At 39.2% G+C, this 18,816-nt stretch overlaps 1 protein-coding gene across 2 annotated transcripts in view; it reads left to right on the top strand.

Annotated features, from left to right (window-relative positions):
• Positions 1-18,816, top strand: part of CNTNAP5 (contactin associated protein family member 5) — an 807,958-nt gene that overhangs the window by 659,164 nt on the left and 129,978 nt on the right. For both annotated transcript variants that reach the window (XM_019749551.2, XM_019749552.2), the window contains exons 15-18: positions 1,163-1,290; positions 1,467-1,637; positions 5,579-5,797; positions 14,202-14,441. In XM_019749551.2, coding sequence (XP_019605110.2) covers positions 1,163-1,290; positions 1,467-1,637; positions 5,579-5,797; positions 14,202-14,441 — 758 coding nt within the window. The remainder of the gene's footprint in view (positions 1-1,162; positions 1,291-1,466; positions 1,638-5,578; positions 5,798-14,201; positions 14,442-18,816) is intronic.

Consider the following 18,816-nt stretch of genomic DNA (forward strand, 5'->3'; position numbering starts at 1 on the left):
ATATTTGCTTTTGTCTCTTGACTGGCCGCCATTGAGAATATGTAAGCACCTTGATTGTGAGTCGCTGTTGTTCCAGCAGGGTACCCTGAGAGGCACAGAGAGAGTGGCAGTGCCCTGAGAGCCCTGGCTGAGTCCAGGAAGTGTGGCTGTGCCCACAGAGAGTGGCAGTGCCCTGAGAGCCCTGGCCGAGCCCAGGAAGTGTGGCTGTGCCCACAGAGAGTGGCAGTGCCCTGAGAGCCCTGGCTGAGTCCAGGAAGTCTGGCTGTGCCCACAGAGAGTGGCAGTGCCCTGAAAGCCCTGGATGAGTCCAGGAAGTGTGGCTGTGCCCACAGAGAGTGGCAGTGCCCTGAGAAATCCTAGCTGTGCCCGGGGAAACTAGTGGTACCCTAAGAAGTCCAGGAAGTCTGGCCGTGCCCAGAAGCACTGGTGGTGCCCTGAGAAACCCTGGCTGTGCCCAGAGAGCCTGGCTGTGTCCAGGATATTGCATTCACCCCCAGGCTCCTCGCACAGGGCCCCTCGAGGAAGATGCTTGTCGCGTAGATTGTGAGGCGAGAGCCTGTAGGGGTGGAGTGTGGGGGCAGAGCCCCAGAAAGTAGTTTACAGGCTCTCGGCCTCACGTGGAGGAGTGCTGGCTCGGGTAGTAGATGGCCGTCAGCTGTGGCTGATTGGCCGTCAGCTGTAGCCAGTTAGCCAATTAGCCGCAAATATAACTGCTGCGGCTACGGCGGAGAAGAGGAAAGAGAAGAATGGGGGCTAGCAAGAAGATGGCGGCTGGGCTGGCAAGCGTGGATGGCGGTTTGCGGACAGTGTGGATCCAGCCTCCAGTGAGAGTGTAGTGCCGCCAGAGAGAATATAGTGGTATGACTCCCCTACCTATGGCTCCGTGGGTGTTCCTTTTTGGCCTCACCATGTCCTGCGTTATGTGGGGAGCGGGAGCAGAGACCCCGCTGGACGCCCTGCACGACAAATGGCGCAGCGAGCAGGGTCCCCTGCACGACACCAGTCTTTCACACACACGTATGAGATGAAACGCCCTGTTATCCCCCTCCCTGCCCCCACCCTGCTGGAACCACCCAAATCACTTTTGAAAAGAGGAGTCTTGGTAAAGAGTCCCTAGTTTATCCACATTTTCTCCTCTTTTTCTGTAATTTGTGTTTTGCAGGACAAATGATACTGGCTTTCTCTCCTTCAAAGACCACTTGCCTGTCACCCAGATAGTTATCACTGATACCAACAGATCAAACTCAGAAGCTGCTTGGAGAATTGGTCCATTGCGTTGCTATGGTGACCGTGAGTACTAATGGAAATAAGCTTTCTTTCTGTGTTACATAAGCCCAAGATGTTTTTATTCCCTTATCCCTTTCCCATGCAGTTTTCCCCAGTCTTGAAAAATTATCCACATGCTCAGCTTTCCTATACCCCATTCCAAAACAATGAGCCATGCTTAAGGATTTTCTCATTTGCAGGACACTTCTGGAATGCAGTCTCATTTTATACAGAAGCCTCTTACCTCCACTTTCCTACCTTCCATGCGGAATTCAGCGCTGATATTTCCTTCTTTTTTAAAACCATGGCTTTATCTGGAGTTTTCTTAGAAAACCTTGGCATTACAGACTTCATCCGACTTGAAATAAGCTGTAAGTTCCCTCATTTATGAATTTAATGTAGTTGGTCAACGGAAGAAACTTTAGTCTTATCTTTGCCAACAACAAGTTCATATTTGTACTACTAAATAACCTCACTGGGCATCTATAAATTAGCAATGCCAATTTCTAGTACCTTCTAATGTTTTATTATTACCTATCCGTATTTAATCAGTCATTCTCTCTTCAAAATAGCACATTCCCCAAATGTCCGTGGATACCTATGGCTATGTCCTTTATCTGATCCATGTGTGTTTCTTACGTGTGACTTTAAGTTTCTACATCATAGAACTTGTTCATTACAATTTCTGTGAGAAGCTGAAAGTGTTATTCTTGTGCATTATATTCAGATTTTGGGTCCACTTTTTTGTTGTACTTTTGCTCTGAAAGTAGTATCCTCACTTATTGCTCATCACTAGGAGTGTGTGACTACCCAGTCAGAATTCCCATCATTGCTCTATCACTTCACCATGAACTTTGGTGTATCTGGTGCATTTGATGCCAGGACGTGGGTCAGTTTTTAACATCCTATCTCCTATATATACAGGTTATATTCAGTAATCATCACAAAGTTAAATGAAAAAATGATAGAAATACAGATGGGGAAATGTTCTATTATTGAACTTGTATATGTAGTCATGCCAATAAAAAAATAACCCAGTACAAAAAGGAAAATAAAATAGATTTTTTTTTCAATTGCATTAATTTGATTTTTATAAAAAGGGAAAAAAAATACCTATGTTCATTTGTTCCAGTAACAGTAATAAAATTAAAATGTCTGTTCCTTAGACTTTACCTCTACAAATTTGTGAATGACTTCATCAAAATTGATTTTCTTGGCATGTCTATGTTTAAAAGATTGTAATCAGATTTACCCATCAATCTTCTCTCATATTGATCAAAGGATTCTTTTTATAAATTTTAATTTTTTTCACATTAAGCAATAGCTATATAAATTTTAGGAAAGGTTTTAAACATAAGGATATCTTGGGTACAGATTCATAAAAATTCAATTTTACAATAAATTCCAGAAATTGTAATATTTTCCATGTGTATTTTTCAGAATCACTTCTAACAACTTTCAAAATACCTCTGCAATCAGAAATAATCCACTAAAATATTTTTACCAGAAAATTCAGCATAGATTGCTGTTCTGTTAGGTAGTACCTAACAGGGTTCCTGAGGATTTCAAAACACTTAAGCTGTCTTTGGATGTAATTTGTGTCCACAACCCCATGGTACTATATATTCATGTGTTTCAATAGATTTGAGTTATATAATGATAGTGCAGTAATTATAAAAATGAAAAGTCAGAACTTGAGTTCTTGCTCTTTAAAGAAAACACATATATTTGAGTCTGTATGTTCAGGAGCCAACAATTTATCTGGTGTTCTCTGTGTTAACTTACCTCTTGAATACAATATTTACTAAGTGTTAAGAAATAAAAAGTGCTATTTGAAGCTTACATGTGCATTATTAAAAATTAATACTAACATCACCATTTGTTAGAACTCAGACTAACAAAAGATTATGTTTTTGGTGGAGATCTGTTTTATTACTAACACTTAGAATTAAAGGCGCATGGCAATAAGGAAAAACAGATCTACTTTTAGCTGCTTCTGCTTGTTTTTCAATTCTCTGCACTCAGGGTATCCCCTTATTTCTTACCTACAGTGTGGCCTGTTCCCACCGTCTTGTCCTTGTTATACCCATTGCCATAAAAACTCCTGTTTGTCACCAGGTGTCTCATTTATCTGCGTCTAAATAGATGTTCCCTATAGTGTGATTAAGACAATTGACCATTGTGACTACATCATATACCCTTGAAAGGATAAGTAATGTGTTACCACCAGAAACTTGGAAATTTAAGAGATCGAGAGAAAGAGACAAAAGCACCGGCTAGAGGAGATATGTAGCTGCAGTGTTTGTATGCTTTTCCTCCAAATCACCAAGCAACTAAGTGTTTCTTTAGCAATGACAGCACAATACATGCAAGGAAAGAGATCTCTTTAATTGGTAGTTTTAACTCCTTTAACGCCAACAATTTAGACTGTTAATGGGAGGAAACCCTGTGCCTTTCGTGTGAAATAAGATCCCTCCTACCGAACTTGGCCCAGGTCTGAAAACGTGGAGTTGAGTGCCAACCATTTTATAATATTAATATAATAACCTTAATGTACATTTAATAAAAATCAGGCCCCAAGGCCTATTGATTCATTAAAGTGGCAGCAAATGTCATCACAAGGTAATGAGTGTTGATTTAGTGTTAATTATATGTCGATACCCAATGTGTACTCTCTGTTACTATATTTTGTCTTTTGGGCTGTACAAAAATGTTTTAAATGCACGTGGTATTACATTTGATAAAAATATAATTTCCACCAGAGTTAATTTATAAACAACCTGACAATTAGCTACTGATTTTATTCCCATTTTACAAATGAGAAAACTGAGACGCAACAAGATAGAAAATGTGCCTTAGGACACAGTGGCTCTATATCCCCTTTTCAAGGCCTCTCCCTTATTGCTTTTCCTTTAGGTCAAAATTCACACTGACTAGAATGTGCAACATAATTCAAGCTCTCAGTTACTTGAAATCCTGCATATTGGGGGCTTCTTATACCAAGACTGGCTTTCGGTTAGGGTTTTGAGGCTGAGGAGGGAGTGGTCCTCGGTGGTGTTTGACTTTTGATAATTCAGATTTGGTAGTTGATGACTTTGTCAAAAAAAACCCATGTCCTGTTTTGGGGATAAAGGAGAGGGGCATCACAAGGTGTTGAGAGTGAAGTGAAGGTCTGGCATACAAAGGTTCCAGTTACTGAAAGGGGGCTATCTTCTCTTCCTCAATGTATAGCTTACCTCTCCACTTCCTTCAGTCTTAACAAAAATGTATATAATAACGGAAAATATAAGAACATATACTTAACTGAGAAAAAATGGTAAATAATTCTATTTTTGGTGTCAGATTCTACTCACTATCTGGGAATCTTTGAAAAAATATTTTTACTTCTATGAACTTTTGGTTTTCTCATCCATGAAATGGAAACAAAAGTGATGCCTTCCTCACAGGGTTGTTTTGAGGACTGAAATGAGAGAATCGATTGCAAGTGCCTGGCAGAGTTCATTGTCTTTTCAATGCTGCTGGTACTTGGTCTCTCTCTCTCTCTCTCTCTCTCTCTCTCTCTCTCTCTCTCTCTCTCTCTCTCTCTCTCTCTCTCTCTCCCCTATCTAACTTAATGGCTGCGCCACACCTGCCATCATCAGCACCAGTATCATCACTGCCATATCATTATGGGTATTACTACCCCCGACTAGCTGCCCCTGGCTTGTTTTACATGCATATTGATATAGAAAGGCAGAGTCATAGGAGGAGCTGAGTGGGGAGGGGAACGCGTGCTTTTGATCCCAGGCACCCCCACTTGCAGCTATGTTTCCTTGGACATGACACAGACTTTCTGAGCCTCTTTTTTTTTTTTTTCCCTAAATCTTAATGTGAATGCTTATATCACCTGTATTAATGAGATAACATGGAAAAGAGCACTGGATTTTCCAGGTTGTGGGTCTTTGCCCTGCAGGAGCAAAGCTGCCCAGCTAACCCAGTATCTACAGATAACTAGGAAGACATAGTTGAAGCCAGTATAGACCCAGAAAAACCAGAAACTTGACATGGATACATGTGTATCATATTGGGATTGGTGTCCCAGTTCCCTATCCTATGTCCTGACTTCTCACCAACTGGGCCAATATAAAACCTTGAGGCTTAACATTTGGTGGTTATTACTATTAATGTAGTTTTAATACTGCAGGGATTTCCACTGAAGACCTTCCTACCTAGCTTTTGATTTATGATCATTTATAGCATTCATTCACAACTTGTTTGTGCCCTGAATGCAGACAACTCTCTTCATCTTTCTGTTTCCCTTTTGTGGTTTCAGCTCCTTCCGAGATCACTTTTGCCATGGATGTTGGGAATGGCCCCATCGAGCTCGTGGTCCAGTCTCCTTCCCTTTTGAATGACAACCAGTGGCATTACGTGCAAGCAGAGAGGAACCTCAAGGTAACCTCGCTCCAGGTAGACAACCTCCCGAGGATGACCAGGGAGACTTCGGAGGACGGACATTTCAGATTGCAGCTGAACAGCCAGTTGTTTGTAGGTACGGGACATCTTCAGGCACCCTTCATAATAAAAACCCTACAAAACCATTGTGTGACCAGGCCCAAGAAAAATTATTAAAATATGTCATAAAGCTATTAGAATTATCCATTTAGTTTTACACATTCTTTCTTTTTAGCTTCATTAACTACAGCAATAAAAGATTATGCCTCCCCTTAGCAAATTTTGAGGTGGTCTCAGATCTTTTTTGTATTTTTTCTCTTTGTACATATGACCTTCATATATCCAGGGCCCCTATTATGTTTCATCCTTATAATCAAAATATGCTGTTAGAAAAGAGAATGGATCAGCTCATTGCAGCTTTGTGGTGCTGGCTCTAAGTCAGTGGGTCACACTTGCCCCTTTTTGCTGATACCTAACTCCTGAAAATTATAACAGTGTAATGAAATATGCTGTAGCGTTTAAAAGGGATTTCAGTCATCAGTAATACAACGGGGAAAGGAATTATTGGTTTTTAAACTAGGGCTTCTTTGATACACCCTGAAATCAAGTCACCTGGTTGGCTGCCTTACACTTGCACCTAAAAAGCAGTCCTGGACCCCAAGCAGATGTCCCTCCAGTGTTTATTCCCTTTCTGAGACTCAGAATCAGACTTCAGACAAGTTATTCATCTGAACTGGCTGCCACTGCTGCTCATGGGGACTGGAAAGTCTCACACAGGATTCACTGAGTCCTTCCTTCCTTCCTTCCTTCCTTCCTTCCTTCCTTCCTTCCTTCCTTCCTTCCTTCCTTCCTTCCTTCCTTCCTTCCTTCCTTCCTTCCATAGTCACTAGCACCTAAAACAAGCTGGCACCTTGTTGGATGGTGGGGATTGAAAAGTGAGTTGTATAGTGACACTACTTTTAAAGAGCTCACAGTCTGTGTGTGTGTGTGTGTGTGTGTGTGTGTGTGAGAGAGAGAGAGAGAGAGAGAGAGAGAGAGAGAGAGAGAGAGAGAGATGGGGCAGGGAATAGAACTTAGCCACATTAGTCCAGGTAGGAAAGGTCAGCTTTATAATTTAGAAAGGATTTTTTGAAAATACGTTGAGCAGGGCTTATAAAGCTTTCAAGTACCAAACAGTGCTATAAATATTAGGGATATTGTAATATTATCACAATTAAGAAGATGCTCTTACATAAAACTTGAAGTTGAGATGCTTAGAACAATGATATAAATAAATTCCAAGAGTGGCCAGCAACCCAGATTTAATTTTCTTTCCTTATTTTTTATTTAACCAACTCTCACACAACATAGCTTGCCTGTTAGTAACAGAATGCCTTCAGCAATCAGTGGGTGTTTCTTACTTGCTTCCTTTACATTTGAATTTGTAAAATTTTAACTTTGAGGAAAGTAGTTACTAAAAGCACATGAACTAAAAGAAAAAAAGTAATAGAATATGTCATATGCTCTCATCTAATGGGGGTTATATTTCTTCATCTGTCATGTTTTTCATATCTGGCAGAAGCGAAGGTATAAGTGATTAAAACATTTTTATGATTATAAGGCATTTACTTGATTAATAACCTACATAAGTGATATGATTTAGTATTAAATATTTTTTAAAAATTTATATTGCTGTTTAATTCTACTTAAACATCACATTTTATTTCTCTGAAGAAGTTTGCTAGTCATCAAAATGTAATGTTTGTGGGTTTTTTTGGTGGAATCGATTCAAGTAGTTTGCAATTTTCATAAATTATATTCATGCCAAAGTTTAATTTATCTTCAGGCAGTATTTACAAATCTTTCAGGATGAAATGTGTATATAAAGATGGAATAATTTTTTGATCCTTTCATGCAAATTTCATGTAGCTATGAAATTATCATATGTCCTGAATATGTGATAAACTTTCTGCAAGTCAACAGGGAAAAAGAGGCAGTTGTGTTTCATGGAAGGTTTTTATCTGCAGATGTTTCCATTAAATTGCTCACAAAGGCCATGGGTTGTGAGAGCATGTGGATGGGTCTGGAGGAGATATGTTGCTCAAGGTGGAGCCAAGGTCAGCTGTGGCTAGAGCACCTGCTTCTGTTATGTTTCTCTCCAATAAATTCCATCTTAGATGTTACTCTGCTTTATCGAATTTGTCTTAATGTACTTGAAGAAGAAAAAAATGCCTTTAGAGGTCACTTTAGTCTATTGGTTTGAATTTTTTTGCTTAGTGTTCAGTGATACACTTGTTTAGAAATATCAGGTGACTGAAAAAGCTGAAGTTGCAATATTTCCATTTCTATAATTCAGTGGTTAAAAAACACCCACAAAAAACAAAAGAATAAAAACAAAAAAAATAAAAACCCTTTACTTAGCTATAGCAGCCAAACAGAAGGATTGCATTCCCCATCACTCAGAAATTTAGAGGAAATGGATATTTTTATTTGCTACACAGAAAAAGATATAATTGATATGTACTTCTTTACTGGGATGAATTGAATGTGGCAGGACGTAAATATTAATTTGGATGTGTCTGTCTAGATACTTTTAGCCACTGAACTACCTTGCAATCAAAACAGCATTGTTCAGCATTGTTTAAGGGCATTGCTGCTGTGCTCATGAGTGCTTCCTGAGTACCAGAAATTGGTTTAATTTTACAGAATAGGGTGTACCTCTTAGCACTACCCCTGCTATCTGAATGTGACAAGTTCAAGTCCTGCCACATGAGTCAAAGCATTCTGGATTCCGAGAAACATTTTTTTTCTTTTTTCTTTTTTATTTTTTAATTCAGGCTTTTATCACCATGATAGTTACATTTGCAACAATGCCATTTCACTGATCACATTTCTTTGAAGGATTAGGAGAAACTTCATAACATGTAGCTTCTGAAATCTATGCTACAAGCTTGACATTGTTCCACCTTTGACACTCATGGTGGTATCGTTCCTCTGCTTTGTGTTCCCTACTAAGAGGATAAGGCAAGAGAAGTCCAAGAACTAGCACCCATGGCTGACAATGAAATGAGTTCTGGGTAAGAATTCCAGGACAGCGGCCAACAGGCCATGGGCTTTGGTAGAAACACAGTTATCCTAAGGATGCTCATTGTCTTTATCTGCAGAATGAAAACGAAGAGTCTGGTAACTGATTCTTTACAACTTGAGGATCTGCTGTCTACATATACATATTAGGAATGAAAGCATCTTTATCCTCATACCCACATGTATGTAATAGCAAGGGAAATGTCTCATTCTCCGCAAATCTGACATTGCATCTTTCCAGATGTGTTGCAGTTGTACCGTGGACAGTTTGTAAAGTGTTGGTCCATGAGTCTCATTTTTGTGTGGCTTTACATCTGTTTTACTTTTTTGGTCTTTCATGGATTTTTTTTTTTTCCTTTAGCTTCTTTATCTGTGTCAAAATAAACTGAAGTTACTCCCAACTTATAACTCCTTGGGGGAAAATACTACACTGACTTGATAAATCATAAAGTTGCAGAGCTCCCCAAAAATGCTGCTCCTGCTTTCACCCTGGTAGGGAATTATTATTCCCATTTTCAGGTGAATCATGTCAAATGTGGCGAGGGCACACAAGAGAAATAGAGGCTCTTGCACTTGCGCTCAAGGAGGATACAAAGAATTGAGATGTTTCTCGGGAAACAATGAACATTTGTTCAGGTGACACACGGAGGTTTTCTAAGACAGCCTGTGAGTGATGATATCCCGTTTTTAAGAGCTGATTCATGCTCAGTGCAAGGAAGCATCATCACAATGAACGTGTTCCATACCCAGGACCAACTGAACAGTTTCATACAAAATTACTTCCAGCGAACCCAGCTTACCAACAGTGTAAATTGTCAAGAAAAGTGATAGGGCAGCCAAGAGGATAAAATGCATATGTATATATTACTTGGTAACAGAAACCATGTAAGAGACCAGGGGAAGAAAGAAGAATTGCTTAGTTTTCTTACTGACCAAAATTGTCTAATCAAATAGTTCATTGTAGGATTTTAGGGCTGTGAAGGTAAAGAGGCTAGAAGGCTAAGAGGGCCCAGTCTGACTCCTGCCTCTGCCATATAAAATCTATTTGATTCTTGACTCTGGCCAAAACAATGCCTCTGATACTAAGTTTTCTCAACTATGTAATGTGAATAATATAAAGAATACCTTTTTCCCATTGAGTATTCAGTAAGTTAGTTATAAAGTTTCTAGCTTATAACAAGTATGTTTGGTGTTTGTTTTTGTTTTTTTTCTTAGAGGCATTGTTCTGATTCTCAAACAGCTTGCAGATTAAGTATGAGCCTCAATTAAATAACTTTCATCTGCCTTAAGGATAAGTCTACAATTGTTTTTTGTTGATGTTCTTTCAACCTTACATAAATGCTAGACAAGATGCAGACAAGTAAAGAGGAAAGTATATTAGAACAATTGAAAAATCAAATACCTGCAAGGGCCAGGAGGGCAATATGAATGAATGACGTGGTCCTGGTGGGCCATGTGGCCAAGTAGAGCATGAGTGTCCTGTTTTAGAGGAGCTGACCCCAGTGCAACTGGGCTTTGTCCAGCAGGAAACCAGGTTCGTCGTGAACAGAACTTCTGATTCTTCAGTGGAAGACTTACTAGAAATTTTAAAATACTTTTTGTTTTCAAAAAAATTGGCAGTTAGTTAAAATAAATACTGGGTGGGCGGGAGATATGTGACTAGGGAATGCATGTACGTGGGAATGTATAGGGAATGCATGTAGGGAGTGCATGTGTATACTTTTGTGACAGAAGGGATGGAGGACGGTGAGCCGCCGAGTGCATGGGGAACATACCACACCACATAAACACAAAGCACACGAGAGGCTCACAATCGAGGCAGACCCTGAGTGTTGGGGAACCATTAGCACTTCAGAATGTCTCATGCCCTGAAGTCAGAGCAGGAAGAGGGAGAGATAACTGGAGGCCAGGACTTGCATGGTATATAAGCTGTGCTAAGGATTTGAGCTTATTCTCAGGACAATGACTACTCTCTGAAGAGTAGCAAGCAGGACTGGCAGAATCCAAATTTTACATGTGGTTGAGCTCTCTGGTTGCAAACTAGTGAATGGATGGACCGAATCAGGGCTGAGAATAGGACAATCAATGAGAAGGCTATTGCTGGGATTCAAATGCGGTGAGGGAGATTGTGCTAAGACCATGGCTCTGGAGATGCAAAGAAGCAGATGGGTCCACAGATACCTGCGAGAGCAGATCCACAAGGCTGGGTTGGAAGAGAAAGGTTATAGGTGAGGAGGAGGAGAGATTGTGGTGCTCTTCTGTGCACTATTTATGCTTCACAGAGATTCACACCTCCAATGCCACTGTACACAGAGTAGGTCACACTGTCAGAAAATAGAAAGTGCTACAACCTGACTGGATGTCATTATGTGGTTGGAGCACATCTTTTTAGAATGAGTCTATACATAGACCACATACTACTTCTCCATAAATAAAAAAAGAGCCTAACCTCCAGTTTTTTCTCCCCTGTAAAGAATAAAAAGCAGTCAGGTAAGGACTGAAATTTAGTTCATCTGCCATTTAGTTCATAGTTCATTGTGTCACTGTGTTTTGTCAGCTTTTGGGATTGAAATGAACCTCTTGTTTTGGGTCATTCTCACCATACTCACTAGGTCTCTAACCTCAAGGAGGGTATTTCTGTCAAAGAAAACACCCCAGCCACCTTCTCCATTTATGAACTTGGCTAAGTCACATGCAAGAAAACGTGCAATCGATCCTCTATGTTTTCTGCTAGAAGAAAGGAAAAGGACACTAAAAAGATATATGAGTGTTATTCAAATTCACCGCAAGAAGTGACTGCAAAATAAGGGGAAAAAAATAGAACAAAACATTTTACTACATATATCGTCCCCTCTTTATTCTACACAATCTCTAGGAAAGAAATAGTGAAACTTCCTCTATGATCTGCTTATATTTATAATTGATTTAGCTTGTGGTTCAAGGAGATTTACCCACTGGAATTGAGACAGACAGCAGAATACAATTTGGGTTTGACTTCTTGGCCGGTCTGGGTATCAATTACCAGAACTGAAGATGTGATGGAGTTTCATCGTTACTTTAGAATAAAAGACTGGATTAGTTCTTTTGGAGCGTTGTGTGTTTAGATGCAAATGGTGACTGTCATACATATATTTATGGGTCTGATGTCCTGGTGTGCTTCAGGGGAGGGAGAATGCTCCCTCTTCCCACCCTAGATTCCCACTATCCCCATTTCCATTATTTTCTTGTCCACCCTGCCAGGATGAATGATGCCAGAAATTATTTCACTCACATATTCATTTCTTTACCTTATAGCTGTTTGTTGTTTAACATCTATATTCCCAGTTTGAGATAGGACATTTGGAATTCACATCCGTATCCACCTTGGTTGGAATATATTCCATCTGGTCATTTGCTAGACCAAGATTTACTAAAGTTGCAACCTGAAGGACTAGAAATGAATGAGGCTCAGGAGAGTTGGCTTAAAAATACATAAAATAAATGACAAGCCAGTCCTGCCCTTGTTGTTTCCCAACACACCTTCCCGTCCACCCCATTATCCACATACATGGACTTGAGCCCAGAGCACTGGATTTGAAGTAGAACTAGGATTCTTCAAGGGTGGGCATGTGCCTTCTCTGGAACCTCCCACAATTCCCACACAAAATAAATATCTGCTGATGGGCTTTAGCTTAATGTCTTGGCTTGTTGTCTCTCAATATATATTTTTTCTGTTATTAGAAGTTTAGGCTAGTAGAATCCTGAATATCCAACAGTAATAAAATACTCTGACCCCTTTAAATTTACTGAATTCTTGAATAATCTGTAAGGAACATTGTGGATCTCTCTGAAGACTTCAAGATGTATCCTCAGCAGAAAGTTGGATTAAAATCTTTTTCTGTATCCCAGAAGGAGAAATTTGTCTTCCAAATAATAATCTGGGAGTAATCTAGGATCAATCAACACACACACACACACACACACACACACACACACACACGCACACACGCACACACGTATGCATGCACACACGCATACACCGGAGAGCCAAAAAAATGTATACACATTTTCAGAGATGTTATCTATGCTCAAGAAGTAGTTCACCATAATCAGAAATGTCTGGACGCTGATGGTAACCACTTTGAGCAACACTTGCAATTGCGGAAGTCAAACATGACTTGTATTCATCTTTTGTTATGGGTATATATACTGAGTATTGCAATTAATATAGTTTTTTCCTTTCTTAAAATGTATATGCAATTTTTTGGCAAAGTCTGTAGTGTGTGTGTGTGTGTGTGTGTGTGTGTGTGTGTGTGTACAACGTACCAGTTCTAGCTAAGGTGGGAATAAGAACAGAGGGAGAGCAGATGGCAAGCCCTCCATGTGCTAGGCACCACCCAGCTCATTCATTTTTTCTGACCAAAGCCGCTCGTATATATACTGTGGTCTCCTTTCTTTTAATAAATAAATTATGCATATGGTGAAGTGAAATGTCATGTATAGGTTCTGTATTTAATGCCTCGATTGCCTCTGAAGTGTGGTTCCCTCGTGGCCTGTGACCCTTCCGAGCCTGGTTATCTTGTGGCCCTTATGCACACAATCCGCCCATTTCAAAAGGAAATGCATGCATGCCCACTGCCGCGGAGACCCTCTCGTCCACGTAGTGAACACAGGCATCTGTGTAAGATTTGTCTTCCTGTTGATTGGTCCAGCAATTTCCTGTATTAAAATGATCAAATAAACAGAATCCTATGGGGGGAAAAAACAAAACAGAAAAACAAAACCACTGTGAGGGTTCAAGAGAGGTGATAGCAAAGAGCAGTGATTGAGGACGTACTGTATTCCTAGATCTTAACTAAGCCTTACAGTGAGCACATCAAATAGATTTATTTTACAGATCAAGCAGCTGAGTTTTGGGTGAGTCAGTGGTCAGTATGGCTCCTCGGCCATGTCTGCCTGGGCCTCAAGCCCCCTGCCTTTCTAGGCCATTGCACTGTGCTACACAAACATTACAAAGCTCCTCACAGTTTTCTAACTTGATGAGTCTAACAGCTTCTCACATTGCCAGAGGTTATAATCCCACTCTGCACGTGATACTTGAGATAAATGTCTGCTGTGGACTAAAAGCACATTTTGTTTCATTTGCAAGGGATATGACAAGTTTCTATCTTAAAGTTTCTTTCTTAAATATGTAAAGTACAGGAATCCACATAAACTATGATCTTTAAAAAAATTGTTTTTGATTGCGGGGAGGTATTTTTCCCAGCCTAAAAAGGCATGCATTTCTCCCAGGGTCTTTAAATTCCTAATTCTCACTGGAAATTTCAATTGAAAAGTCCACCACAACATGACAACAGAACAATAGTTAACTTACCAATGCTGATATTAAACTTAAAAAACTTGAACCCTATGGATGACACCTTACAGATCTATTTTTCCTTTTGTGTTTCATTACTTAGGGGGAACATCATCAAAACAGAAAGGCTTCCTGGGATGCATCCGTTCCTTACACTTGAATGGGCAGAAACTGGACCTGGAGGAGAGGGCAAAGGTCACGTCTGGAGTCCGGCCAGGATGCCCAGGCCATTGCAGCAGTTATGGCAGCATCTGCCACAATGGGGGCAAGTGTGTGGAGAAGCGCAGCGGATACTTGTGCGATTGCACCAGTTCTCCATACGAAGGGCCATTCTGCAAAAAAGGTACAATAGACATTTTCATCTTCCCATGTGCCGCGTTGTAGTGAATACAGGCTATGGCCAGGTCATAGAATCCCACGACCTTACAGTCCTCAGATGACCATCATTCTGCCTCGGTTTCTCTATATTCTGAGACTGCATATCTCCTCAACACAACTACAGATGTTCATTATCACTGTCTGTGGACGCTGGCAGTGCAATTCTGCTGAATGGATAGTAACAGGACCACAGGCTCTCCATGGCCGAGAACCAGCTAAGCACTCAGAGAGGTGGACTTATTTCTGTTGTATCAGCCGGATCTTGCAGGGTGCACTGACCTTCCCAGTCCTAATTCCTCAGTCCATAGGTGTAATCAACGAATCAGAGACTCTAGCCCTGGAGGATCCTTACAGATCCTTAAGCCATCCTAAATCGTTTTTGCAATAGAAAGAGTATAGATAAGTTAGCAAAGTCAGTACCGCATATCTAGGAAAATCTCCCTATTCTGCAGGTGACTTGATTGGGGTCTAGGGCTTAAAAGCCCAGCCCCAAAATTCACATTTAGTTCATCAGGGCGCTGAAAATAGAACACTGCCCCCGTGCCTTTCCACACCCCCTCCAAACCTCACAAGACCATTGCATTAACAGAAGCTAACCATGATGCGAGTACACCTCGGATAAGGAATGATGGCCATGGTGTCAATTATCTAGAAAAATTTGAGATAACTCTGAAAACTATAAAATCTCATTTTCTTTCAGTATAAATACTTGGTAGTTTTCAAATAGTGGGACAAAAGATTTGGTCTACTGTCAGACTTCGCAGAATTTTAAAATTTATTTTACTAATAAAAATGTTGAATAAATAAACAATATTTCAAGAGCAGCATTTAAATTATTAAAGTGTTTTAATTACCATTTGAAACACCATCTATGTACAAACAGTTATAAAAGTTCTTGTCAATTCATTGAGATACATTTCCCAAGCACCTCTCTGAAACAAGGCTTTATGTATTCAGTCCCACTTCCTGTTGGAACTGCAAAACAATAGGGAAAGAAGCACTCAGCACTCAGCTTCGCTTTGAGGGATCTGTAATTTAAGCTCTTCATCTACCTGCACTGGCCTTGTCCCCAGTTAGTATGAATTACTTTCTTGTTATGGCTGGTCAAGCTCTTCATCCATTTGCACTGGCCTTCTCAGTGTGAATTACTTTCTTGCCATTGCTGGAAAGCTCCTTGGGAGTAAAAGTAATGGTATAAATTTTAGGGCCAACAGAGTGTTGGGCCCTGCATGGGAGCTTGGAAAAAAGCAGGGCCCGTCCTGGTAGGCTCTACATGTGAGCTAAGACAAGCAAAGTGCGACTGGGTTTTCCCACTAGGGAGGTCTCTGAACACCTTCCCTGAAAAGTTTGAATGCCACCCTTAGCCTGGTCCCACATGCTAAAAGAAGCAAATACAGAATAAATGCTACCAGGTCCAGTCACTAAAGTATACTAGTATTATCTTATAAGATCTATATAACCAAGACTTTTGTAGAAAGAAAAAAGAATAGTTGATCTTTCTACCTTTATCCAGAGATCGTGTTCAAACATCTCATAGATCATAGTTGTCTGAATTTAGCCTAATTTTTCATTGGCTCCTTTCTCTGAAACAGCTACTATGAATTATCTTCGGTCCATGCCACTGTATCTTTTGACTGAATTTGTTGAAATGTCCTTTGTGCTCTCTCCCCACTTTTTATTTTGATCTACAAACAAAATAGACAAATATGTGCTTAGCTTTTTCAGCTTATTTCATATTTTATTGTTTCCAAACTTTCCCTCCTATTTCATAAATCTAAGGAAATGATTCTCTTTATATTCAACAGTTCCAAAGTTTGTAAGAAGAACCTTTTTACCAATTCTATTAGCCATGCCAAGTGCCTCTGGGAAACGTGGCTGGAACTGAAATGGAGCCATTAGCTACGACATGGCCCTGAACAACGTTGCTCTCTATTGGGGCAATCTTCTATGCTAACTTACTATGACATGTATATTTTAGGGTTTGCAAACACTGGATAATATCTGGAGTTGAATTAAGGACATTTATCCATTAGCTGTGCCTGGGCTAGAACCATGGTTCATTGACCCACTTTCTGTTTCTGATCACGGTACAAAAAATTAATAATCATAAAATTAGCTTGTAACTATTGACTGAAACATTGCTTATCCCCAACCTAGAAGGGGAGGGTGGTAATATCTGTTTTAACATATGACAATACTGAAGGTCAGGGAGGTTTAGTGATTTGCTAGTTAATGTCAGGCTGGAGGTCCATCCGACATCTTTTTGTTTCCCTTTTCCCCTTTATAACCCTGATTTTATTCTATATAGGAAAGTAGTAACAGGATTAAAATATGTACTTTTTGTTGTTGTTGTTTTGTGTGTGTATGTTGTTGTGTGTGTGTTGTTGTTGTTTTCAATTGAGATGCAATTTACATACCATGATATTCAACTGTTTAAAATGTACAATTCATGGGTTTTTAGCATATTCACAAAGTTGCATAACTATCATCACTATCTAATTTCAGAATATTGTCATCATCCACAAAAGAAATCTATACCCATTAGCAACAACTCCCCATTCACTGCTCCCCATTCACCCACCCCAGTTCCTGGACACCACTAATTTATTTTCTGTCACTATGGATTTGCCTAATCTAGATATTTCATATCAATAATATTATAGAATATGTGGCCTTTTGTGCCTGGTTTCTTTGAATTAGCACGTTTTCAAGGTTCATTTATATTATAGAATTTTTCAGTACTTTATTCCCTTTTATTTCCAAAAGTGTATTCCACTGTGCGGATGTACTACATTTTGTTTGTTTTAACCACATATCAGTTGATGGTTTGGGATGTTTACTTTTTTTTTTTATGGACCTATGTTTGCTATTCCCTTGTGCATATACCTAGAGGTGGCACTGCTGGGTCATATAATAACTATATGTTTAATAATTTGAGGGGCTGTCAAACTGTTTTTCAAAGTAGCTGCTCCGTTTTACATTCTCATCAGCAATACATGAAAATTGCAACTTTTCCACATCCTCACCAACACTTGTTATTGTCTGTCTTTTTAAGTATAAACATTATATTGTGAAATACTATTTCATTGTGGTTTTGACTTGCATTGCCCTCATGACTAACAATATTGAATATATTTTTATGTACTTATCTGCCATGTGTACATCTTCTTAGGTGAAATATTTATTCAAATGTTTTGCCAATTTTTAATTGTTTTATTCTTTTTATTGTGTAGTTGTAGGAATTCTTTATATAATCTGAATATAATTATCATATTACATATATGATTTGTAAATATTTTCTCCATTTCTCACTTTCTTGATAGTATCTTTTGAAGAACAACAGTTTTTAATTTTGATGAAGTCTAATTTATTTATTTTTTATTTTTATTTTGTTGCTTGTGCTTTGGGAGTCATATCTAATAAAACTGTTGCTTAATCTAAGGCCATGAAGATTTATAGCTATGATTCCTTAAATGCTTTGTATTTTTGACATTTAGTCTTGGATCCATTTTGAATTGATTTTTGTACATGGTGTGAGGAAGGGATCTACCTTCATTGTTTTATATATGATTCAGTTGTTCCAACACCATTTGTTGATGTGTGCTTGTCTTTAGCCAGTATCCATCCCCACCACTACTTTAGCAATCTGGGTATGACTGTCACGGTATTGTCATTTAACATATTTTCAAATTAAAAATGTTAGATAACATATTTGGAATTTTAATTGGAAATCCATTTGGAAGTCTAGAAAAATGAAACCACAAGCTACTCAAAGTCAGCCATTAAAATGAAAATCTGTTTTCCTTCTTGCTTTTTTCTTTGCATTAAACATAGTCAAGATATCTGTCATTTTAGATCCTGGATTTTATTTATTTCATTTAATAGACATTCTTATACAATTTTTTAGTATTAACAATTGCAATATATTGCATCTGGTGGAACTGCCTCTGTTTATTTAACCCATTCTATCACCAGAGCATTATAGTTTAGCAATATTGGGACTCTGGCACCAGCCGGCTTATGTTCAGAATTCAGCTCATCCACAATCCACTGCCTGAAACTGGTTATGTAATTCAACCTCATGATTCCTGGGTTTCTCATCTATAAATGTGAAAAGTGTAGAAAATTCAACAATCCCTCACAATGGGTTGTGGTGAGCATTCAATGATCACTTCACAAAGCACTTGGGGTAATGCCTGACGTATAAAGTCTCACTAAATGCTTGCTGTTATTATTGTTTTGGAATTATAGATCATCCCAATTTTTTTACACATAGATAATGCTATGATAAGCACATTAATCAATTATTTCCTTAATGGAATTTTAGTGAAAAAAAGTAT

Source organism: Rhinolophus sinicus, linkage group LG01 (genome assembly GCF_036562045.2).
Source record: "Rhinolophus sinicus isolate RSC01 linkage group LG01, ASM3656204v1, whole genome shotgun sequence".
Classification (NCBI taxonomy): Eukaryota; Metazoa; Chordata; class Mammalia; order Chiroptera; family Rhinolophidae; genus Rhinolophus; species Rhinolophus sinicus.